The sequence below is a fragment of the Prorops nasuta genome, unplaced genomic scaffold, assembly GCF_024137725.1.
Source record: "Prorops nasuta isolate Cenicafe-Biocafe unplaced genomic scaffold, Cenicafe_Pnas_1.2 PNAS00017, whole genome shotgun sequence".
In the NCBI taxonomy this organism is placed as follows: domain Eukaryota; kingdom Metazoa; phylum Arthropoda; class Insecta; order Hymenoptera; family Bethylidae; genus Prorops; species Prorops nasuta.
The window spans coordinates 2,154,192-2,165,397 of NW_027116814.1; the positions used below are offsets into that span (position 1 = coordinate 2,154,192).

Sequence of the window (11,206 nt, forward strand, 5' to 3'; positions counted from 1 at the left end):
GTCAAGACGTACCGATTTAATTTTGCCGTCCAGTACATAGAAGAAACATTCGTTGTCCGATCGTAGGGGACATGCATATACAGAATAAAAAATAAAAAACAGATAGTTCCGATGCTCGAAGGAATTTTAAGTTTTACTGTAACAATGCTAATAAAATTTACTTCTTAGAGCAGCAAACGTCAATATGATTTGCTGTGTTTATTTAATTATTCGGGGAAATGAATATTGTGCCGTACAAATCCAACCAGAAGTATCATCGCGATTAATGCCTGCCCTTTCGTTAATTTGATAAAACAATAGCGTTTCCCGACATACACGTGTATCACTCTCCTCTTTTATCCCTACTATGTAGGCATTTTTTAGTTTTTACTTATTTATACGGAGATACTGTGTGTGTCTGGTACTAGGAGTTGTTCCGGCGTTAGGGTACTTCCCCCTAATAATAAATATCTCACAATCGTTATCTCGACAACGCAATATATCCACAAAATTATAAAACATACCTAATATTCTCAAATATTATTTTTATTTTTTGACAATGTCTTATCACCGTTCAGTTTTACTTAAAATTGCAAATCATCAATTATATATACAGTACACTATATCGAAAGATGTTCCACGAACAATAAAACCGTCGGTGAGAAAATATACGTCATTCATCAGACTTCCTGTTAAAGAACAATAATCTCTAATATATATGTACGTGTGTGTATGTAAGTACATCGGAAGAAACCATAGATATATAACTTTAATAAGTTTATCCGGCAAAGTAATAAGGAGGCTACGGCGAGCAAAAAAAGACTGGTTGAATATCTAGTACTGGGAATAAGAATACCAATTCGTTTTAAACGAGTTATACGCGCGAGACGGTATTCTGATAAATTCAGCATATGTGCTTTTTATTGCAATTTATTGTCAGCGACAATCACAGCAGGCTGCTGCTGCCTTGTAATCGTTCAATTATTCTTTCATCTACTCACTTATATATATATATATATATATATATATATATATACTTTAGAACAAGCCATATTCCAAAGAGAAATATAAAACATTAAAACAGTGTCAGCCATAAATAATTCAGGCAAATTTTATACTTTAAATTTCCATCAATAGGAAACAACTATGTACACTATTCTTTTCCATAAATAAAAATCATCCTAATGGAATACAGTGTCGCATTTTAATCGCATGACACTCGAGACAATTTTAAGCGATAACGTCATAAAGTGTCACAGCAAGCAGTCCAATAATAAGAACATCTCCTCATCAAGCGAGACAATCGGAATAATTAAGGAATTGAAGAAAAGTAGTAGGGTGATTCGAATGGAGCAAAGACTGTCTCGTTAAGGTTTCTCGAAAAATAAGAAATTCAAGATATATATGTGTGTGTGCGTAAAGGGGAAATTAGGAACGATTAACGCGTCCCCCTCATTTCATCAATCTAATCGACCAACTTGGAATTACAGAGGAAAAGTTTGCTCGTGGTCCCAAAGAGCTGAGCTACTGCAAAGGTAATTTTATAAAAGCCAGTTATCGTTCGTGTCTAATTCTATGCATTTATACTGTACGTAATATGAAAAGTTGTTGAACTTTAACGTTTTTTATGCCTTGGGATGTACGGGAGAACCTTGGTGCACCTATATATATATATATATATACATATATATATTATACGTTAGGCGTCCCGTTCGCACGCAGAAGAAGACCCTACCACTTTCATTCCATTCAGTATTTCATTCATGCAAATTATGCAAATTGCCTATTGACGGCCACTTTCAAAATGGCATCGGTGATCGGCTATTGTTTATGCATATTCATCCCCGATCGCATAGCAATTTTATCGGTTCTTGTATAAAAATTATTGTACGAGCACAACGATCATTCTTGTGCATTTTATTTTGTCCTTGGAAAAAAGCAAATGATTTTTTTTAGGGATGAGAGAAAAATATTGCCTATTGACGGCCACTTTCAAAATATTTTTTATGCATATTCATCCCCGATCGCACAGCAATTTTATCGGTTCTTGTATAAAAATTATTGTACGAGCACAACGATCATTCTTGTGTACTTTCTTTTGTCCTTGGAAAAAAGCAAATGATTTTTTTTAGGGATGAGAGAAAAATATTGCCTATTGACGGCCACTTTCAAAATATTTTTTATGCATATTCATCATCTCCAATTGCACAGCAATTTTATCGGTTCTTGTATAAAAATTATTGTACGAGCACAACGATCATTCTTGTGCATTTTATTTTGTCTTCAAGAAGTTCATTTTTTCTTCCTCGACCATGCACAGCTATTTTTACATTAAGTTCCAGTTTCTTTTATCGGTGAAACGTTAGAAAGAGTTTATTTCCCATTTGAGATACTGATTAGGAAGAGAACTGGTTTCTTTTTACAAACGGAAATATATACATATAGATACTGTTTAGCAACAGCAAGGCTTTAGGGACCGTGCATACCAAACACAATGACAGTGAGACGAGAAAGTGTAATGGTGTATATGCATATACTATCAGCACAAACTATCGGTCAATTTTCGCAGTTTTGGAGTACCAATTTCTTTATATCTATATATATATATATACATATATACAGTTACACATTGACACTTTGCTATCATTGTATTTGCTGCACGCTCCCTATAGAAAAATTTTAACATTTTAAGACTATTTTTAGAGCAAATTTCATATAGATTTTGTCTTCATGAAGGAACAGATTTTTCTCAATAGGAATGAAGGAAAAAATTGCCCATTGACAGCCACTTTCAAAATATTGTTTTATGCATATTCATCCCCAATCGCGTAGTAATTTCATCGGTTCTTATAAAAATTATTGTACAAGCATAACGATCATTCTTGTGTATTTCTATTTTGTCCTCGAGAAATTCATCTTCCTTCCCTCGACCATGCACAGCTATTTTTACATCAAGTTCCAGTTTCTTTTATCGGCAAAACGTTAGAAAGAGTTTATTTCCCATTGAGATACCGATTAGAAAGAGAACTGAATTTTTCTCACAAACACAAATATATTAGTAATAGCAACGTTACGGTAAAATTTTAACATTTTAAGAATATTTTTAGTGCAAATTTCATATAGATTTTGTCTTCGCGAAGAAGCACAGATTTTTCTCAATAGGAATGAATAAAAAGATTGCTTATTGACGATCACTTTCAAAATATTATTTATGCACATTCATCTCAAATTGCACAGCAATTTTATCGGTTCTTGTATAAAAATTGTTGTTTAAGCACAATGATCATTCTTGTGCATTTCTATTTTCTCTTCAAGAAACTCGTCTTCCTTCCCTCGACCATGCACAGCTATTTTTACAAAACTGTACTTTCCTTTATCGGCAAAACGTTAGAAAGAGTTTATTTCTCATTGAGATACTGATTGGGAAGAGAACTGGTATTTTTTTTCACAAACGAAAACATACATATAGATATTCTTAGCAATAGCAACGTTATAGTGGGATTTTAACACGTTAAGAATATTTATAGCAAATGTCTCATCGATTCTGCGGTCAAGAAGAAGCAGACTTTTCTTAGGGAAGAAAAGAAAAAAAGTGTCGAGGTTGACGCGCGCGATATAGGGGGCACACGTATACTTGATCGAACATGAAAAGATGCTATATGCATATCTCTTATAGGTGTACCTATATATATATACGTGTATAAAATATCTTATTAGATTTATGGTTTCTGATAAGAGAACGAATTTTTATTGGCATAGTACGTTTTTTTCTCTGAAACTAAATCTCTTCCGGTTCTTTTTTATCGTACAGTACCTTTGCAGGGAGTTGAACAAACTAACGGAAAGAAAAAGTTACTCGAGTGTTATAATTTAATCGAAATGAAAACTTGTACTGATAAATTATTGAAAAACAGTGGTAATTTTTTCTTGATTGTGTAAGCAAATTTTCATTGAAAACTAAAAAATATATATATATATGACATTGGTTAAGAACCAAAATGTGCAATTTACGAAGTTCAACATTTTCGTGACATTTCTGAGCTACGAAGGTCACCTTGAAGTTCATAATTAGAAATCTTTGTTTTTGATTGGAAAATTATTATAGCTTACGTCAAGAGCTTTCCAAAACGCATTTTTCTTCGTTTCGTTTCATCCACTCGTTTACGAAATATTTACACTTGAAAAAACGTGTGTATATATATATACATAGAGAGTCGAACGACTATGCACAGCGGCCGAACTTACTACTCGGGTCAAAACAAAAATATGCAATAAAAAATACATGTTTCTATTTAAAAAGCTCAAGGTGACCTTTCACAAAAAAAACAAACACATTACGCATGGAAAATATTTTCCCTACTAAAATACAAATTTTCTCCCGCGTGCTATCCAAATCAACTCGATATTACCACGAGTCCAATTGTTTTCCGGTCGTTGGAACAATAATTTCCACGAATATTGCTATTTTAAGAAGTTCGATCAACGCTCCCCCGAAATTTTCGTGATAGCAAGTCGCGCGGATCGATATCAACCCTCTTAACGAACCTTAAAAAAAAGGTGAAAATTCTTCGCAGAAATAGAGAAGTCGAGGCTGAAATAACTGAATTTGTCTGATAGGTTTAAAAGAAAATCGAAGAAGGAGAATGGTTGGTCTAGAAAGTGATTATAGGAGACTAATAATGCATGGATGTGCAAATGAATCTCCAATAAACTTCGCATTGTATATACATATACAGTAACACCAGAGAAGTTGATTCGGCAATCCTCGCAAGGTCCAATGAAATTTCGAGGTTGAGATATATATATATATATATAGACACTGATGTGAAAAAAAGAGAGTGAGAATTTTACGTGCAAATAGGAAATACTTTGCTGCATAATTCAAGAGGCATGAATTCAAGATCGTCGAGTTTCTTTCTTCCTTTCTTTTCGCTGGAAGCATCAGAGTGCGGTAGTCGCAGCATTCGGACAATAAGTCGAAGATCCCCGTAATAAATCGGCCATGCGCCACCTGATCCCCCGTTTAACGCGCGAGATACGAGATATCTCGCGCACTTTGTGTGCTTGGCATGCGGAGACTAGGCACTGCCAAAAACCACTGGTCCATCCAGTCCCTCCTTACGCGCGCGCACGGCCATATTTTTCCATTTATTTCCGCGCGAGATACTAGGCTTTCCGAAAAACCGATCAAGCTTTAAGAATAGAATGGTATCGGGCCACTTTTGGTCGCTGCCAATAAAGGAAGTGCTACTGTGTGCGGCCTATCCCTTCCTCTTTCGCTATACGGACCGAGATTGTGTCTGTGTGTGTGTGTGTGTGTGTGTGAGCCTGTGTTCCCGGAAGATTTGGCAACGTCGCTTTTGATCGTTCCACCAGATAAACTCGTTAGATATAGATTTTGGGAAAAGGACAGTTGGATTGGTATAGATCTTGGTCATTGATATATATATATATATATATATATATCGTTAGATATTGCATCAAGATACTCCACCTTATGGTTATAACGAAATACTGCACAGGTGTACCAAGGATGTAGACTGAATCAAGTTTTCTGATGCTTCGTTTTCCTGGAAAGCTTCTGCTTTGGGACAAGCTTCGATATTTAGTATATATATATATATCATTAGATATTGCACCAAGATACTCCACCTTATGGTTATAACGAAATACTGCACAGGTGTACGAAGAATGTACATTGCACCATGTTTTCTGGTGCTTCGTTTTCCTAGAAAGCTTCTGCTTTGAGACAAGCTTCGATATTTAGTATATATATATATATATATCATTAGATATTGCACCAAGATACTCCACCTTATGGTTATAACGAAATACTGCACCAATGTACCAAGGATGTAGACTGCACCAAGTTTTCTGATGCTTCGTTTTCCTGGAAAGCCTCTGCTTTGAGACAAGCTCAAATATTTAGTATATATACATATATATATATATATATATATATATATATATATATATATATCATTAGATACTGCATCAAGATACTCCACTTAATGATTATAACGAAATACTGCACCGATGTACCAAGGATGTAGACTGCACCAAGTTTTCTGATGCTTCGTTTTCCTAGAAAGCTTCTGCTTTGAGACAAGCTTCGATATTTAGTATATATACATATATATATATATATAGTCGCTCTCCCCTTATCGGTTAATAATAGTGCTCGCGAGAGAGACACGCGTGCCTTCTCTCTTATAACAGGCTCGGAGAACTCAATCAATGTAAGTATTGCGAGCTAGTTCACGAATGAAAACGGTTCTGCAGGCATAAACGTGGAGGAAGACGAGAGATGCTGAAAACCAGTTTCTCTCGCCCACACGTCTCTGTCTCGATCCCTATAGGTATGACAGTGTGCATGTGTCGTACATTGTAACATGTATAACGTCGCGCGTCTCTGGCCTTCCCTTCTTACTCTCCTCCAACCCCCCCCCCCCCCCCCCCCCCCCCACTCCCCCTTTTACCGTTCTCTCCCAAAGTGACCGACCCTGAGGGAGAAAGAGAGATTCCTCCAATATAATTTATGCCCAACCTATTAATATTACGTAACCCAGTGTTTTTACAAACTCGATGCATCTTCGTTGCAATCCCTTCCATTATTATTGTTTTTGGACAGGATAGGTATGTATGTATATAGCTAAAGTGACTATTTGTATGCTTATGATAATTGGACATTGGCTTACTTATTTGTTTCTAATTATTTTTCTATTTAGCTCTGCACAGCGTATTATGTGGATACCATCGGGTTTTGTTTACGTCTTGCAATTCTTGGAAATTTTTGAAAATAAAACAGTTTTTCTTACGAATTTACGTTTGAAAAAAACTAGGAAATTTGACTAAGAATTTATCGTCACAGTAAAACTGGAACGTATGAACCTATAATGCGACCCTTTGTTTGTTTTTTTCAAAACATTATACATTGTTTATTTCTTTGTGTTTAGCTGTACGAGTGCACCCTAGCATGCGAATAACATCAGGTTTTGTTTACATCTTGCAATTCTCAGAAATTTTTGTAAACAAGATATACTTTGGTTCCGAATCTACATTTGAGGACAACTAGGATATCTGACTAAAAAACGTGATGTCACATTGGAACCGGTGCGTATGGTCACATTATACGTGTATGCCTAATGCGACCTTTTATTTGTTTTTCTCTTAAAACAGGACATTGTACATAACCTATTTCTTTTCGTTTAAATTTGTTTTCAACTCCAAACTCCACTATACAGATACCATTAGGCTTTGTTTACTTTTAGCAATTCTACGAAATTTTTTTAAAACTTCTCAGAGTTTTCTGTCCTGAATCTTTGTTTGAGTATATAACTTAAAGAAAATCTGACTAAAAATGTAGCACTGGGTTGAAATCAAGATATATGGTGTCATGTTGAATACACCATAAAAGAAGAAACAGAGATGATAGCACACCATATACTTATATAGTATATCGGCAACAAATTGTTGCTCGAGAAAATTCTGTCGGGGTTGGCACAGAAGGGGTTGCTGTGGGGGGGAGGGGGGGGGGTGGGGTGGAATAGAGCTGGCGTCCAATCGGAACTACGCGAAGGTGCTGAAGGAGTTTGGCGTTATTTATCGGTGGATGCGTGCATACAGGTGCGCGAACGCTAGACCGGAGAAGATCCTACTTGTTCGGGCGTCGAACTTACCTTCGAGGAAAATAAATCTACCATTCCGCCTCCATTTTCATTTTCAAGAAAACCACCTATTTTATCAAAAGAGAAATATTAAACAATTTTTTTAAATAGACGTTAATATTTTCCCTAGGATCAAGGCTCCTCCTCTTTAGTAACGAGAACGACCCAGCTGACCAAAGCTTAAACGCTGAAACGCGCATCGTTCTGGAATTTTACGCTTGGTCGCCACACGCAAATAGATCCTATTAAACGAATTGACCTAATTGCACCGAATATTCCCTCCATCATCCCGAGCTGTGGGGAATTTCGAGGGGTTTTCGGTATAAAAAAAATCAGATGGAAAAGAAATTGATTGGATCGAAGAGAAATTTTCCTGATGCGCGTCGTAAAAGAGCAAGTACCCCCAGGCCTATCCAGCGTGACCTCCACTCCGCACTGGCCTCGTTATTAGGGAGCCTAATCGGTTTTTCTACATAATCCTTCTGGAATGATTATTATCGAACGCCTGTATTAATTTCAAAACCCCTTTTATAAAGTAGAGAAAATAATTACGAAAAAATCAATATTTAAGAAAAACACATATATATATATATATATATATATATACATGACAGAATATCTCTATAGTCTTTCTCGAGCAATTCATCAGACGTGCGACAAAACGAGAAATAATTTTATTTAAAAATCTCGCAACATCCATCCACGCTGGCCTTCGTATTAGGGAACCTAATTGGGTTTTCCACATAATTATTGTAGAACGCCTATATTAATTTAAAAGCATTTTTATATAGTAGAGAGAGAATAATGACGAGGAAATGAATGTTTAAGAAAAACACACACACATACATAATATCAAGTTATAACTCTATAGTCTTTCTCGAGCAATCATCATACATATAAGAAAACGAGAAATAATTTTATTTAAAAATCTCGCAATATCCATTCACGCTGGCCTTCGTATTAGGGAACCTAATCGGGTTTTCCACATAATTATTGTAGAACGCCTATATTAATTTGAAAGCATTTTATATAGTAGAGAGAGAATAATGACGAGGAAATGAATGTTTAAGAAAAACACACACACATACATAATATCAAGTTATATCTCTATAGTCTTTCTCGAGCAATCATCGCACGTATAACAAAACGAGAAATAATTTAATATAAATAAGTCTCGCAATATCCATTATAATTCTTTCATTGCAAAGCTTAACGATATCGTCTCCTATCGTCGATGGAGGAGGAAAAAGTTGAACGGTGATCGGTGTAAGTATTTTTATAGATTGCGCAAGTTGGACTGGTGAAATACGAGAATGATACAAGGATGAGGTTAAAATATTGATAAATGGGAGGGTGAGAGGTGACAAGGCATGACGTTATCTCCTAATTATTGAGGCAACGAGCGAACGAGCGAGAACGAGCGAGCCCTCGTATATATATATATATATACACTGCTAAATACTGGATAGTGGACTCTTTCGCTTTCTCCTCGGGGCTACACAGTGACATAATTCTGAAATTGATGGAGTAAATCACATGCAGGAGAGTAGTCGTTCGTTCAAGGAGATATAGTCTATGTAGACGAACGATGACCGTTTTCGTTGGATTAAAGAGATATAGCTTATATATGTATAGAGTGTAACAGCAATGATGCTTTTAATTTTAACCACATGTTCTTGAGGATAAACTAAGTCGATATAGTGTAGGTCTAGGAAGTATTTGCACTTTTCAGCTACTTACAACAGTCACCAATAGGGATTTCTTATTAGTCTGTATAGTAAACAGCTGAAAAGTGCAAAAATTACCGATATCTGAATTATAGAGGAATAACGAACATTTTTGTTCTTTAAAGAGATATAGTCTATATATATATATATATATATATATATATATATATATATATACAACGTGTATAACAGCAATGGTACTTTTAACTTTAGCCACATATTCTTGAGGATAAACTAAGTCGATATAGTGTAGGACCCGGAAGTATTTGCACTTTTCAGTTATTAACTACAGGCACTAGTAAGGATTTTCCATTAGTGAGTATAGTAAGCAGCTGAAAAGTGCAAAAATTTCTGAACCCTGAATTATAGACGAATAACGAACATTTTCGTTCGTTTGAGGAGATATAGTTTATATATATAGAGTGTAACAGCAATGATGCTTTTAATTTTAACCACATATCCTTGAGGATAAACTAAGTCGATATGGAATAGGATTCGGAAATATTTGCACTTTTCAGTTATTAGCTACAGTCACTAGTAAGGATTTCCCATTAGTGAGTATAATAAACAGTTGAGAAGTACAAAAATTTTCGAGCTCTTATGTAGAGGAACAACGAGCATTTTCATTCGTTCAAGGAGACTAGCCTATATATATATATATATATGCAAAGGATCAACACAACCATTTTCGTTCATTCAAGAAGATATAGGCAATATACATATATGTAGATGAACAAGGGCCATTCGACGAATGTTTTCGACAACTCTAAACCAGCAATTTTAAGCTTCGATAGAATAATCCCTATAAAGCATTCTACTTAACGGGAATCCGTATACCGATATTACAGGGCAAAAACTATTTCGCATGCAGCGTCTTCATTTGTTGACGGAATTCAAAGTTATTGCGTGTTTTTGGAAATGCCAGAAGCTTATCTACTAAATTACGTTGGGAGAATTAACAAAAAATGAAAAAAAAATTTGTTGTTTAAATAAATATGTTAACATTATTGAGAAACAACAAATAAATCGCAAAATCCCCCAACGTACTTCACTAGATAATGCTCATACGTTTCCAAAAAGTCCACAAAAATGCAAATCTGAAAAGAAATGACGATGCTGCATTTGAAATAAATAATGGAAGAATTTCGTGTTTGTTGACTTCCCGGAAACGATATTCTTCCATTATTTATTTCGCATGCAGCATCGTCATTTCTTGACGGATTTGCATTTTTGCGAGCCTTTTGGAAACGCGAGAACATTATCTAGTAAAGTACGTTGGGGGATTTTGCGATTGATTTGTTGTTTCTCAATAATGTCAATATATTTATTTAAACAAAAATTTTGTTTTCACAATTTTTCTCAATTTTTCCAACGTAATTTAATAAATGAGCTTCTGGCATTTGCAAAAACATGTAATAACTTTAAAATCCGTCAACAGATGAAGACGCTGCATGCGAAATAATTTTTTCCCTGTAATGTCGGTATACGGATTCCCGTATAGCATTATTCAAGCTTTCCTTCGATGGGGAAAGAATGAGCATTTTCGTTTGTTGACGAAAATATAGCATAAATATATATGTAGAAGAACAAAGACCATTCGACGAACGTTTCCGACAGCTCTAGCACGAAAATAGCAACGATTTTAAGCTTCGATTGCACGAATACCTCTATGAAGCATTCTATTTAAGCATTATTCAAGCTTACTTTCGAAATAAACCACAAATCCTAACTTTGTATCAATCGTCATAATTGTCTCGTTTCGCGAGTTTTCGACAAAATTAATTGCAATATTGCACGTGTGTGTGTGTGTGTGTGTGTGAGCCGAAAAAAACG

The 11,206-nt window shown here is 35.3% G+C and overlaps 1 protein-coding gene across 1 annotated transcript in view; it reads right to left on the minus strand.

Annotated features, from left to right (window-relative positions):
* trol (terribly reduced optic lobes) overlaps positions 1-4,962 on the minus strand; it is a 668,955-nt gene extending 663,993 nt beyond the window's left edge. The window contains exon 1 of the mRNA XM_066737443.1: positions 4,848-4,962. Coding sequence (XP_066593540.1) covers positions 4,848-4,943 — 96 coding nt within the window. The 5' untranslated portion in view covers positions 4,944-4,962. The remainder of the gene's footprint in view (positions 1-4,847) is intronic.
* Between the last annotated feature and the right edge of the window lie 6,244 nt (positions 4,963-11,206).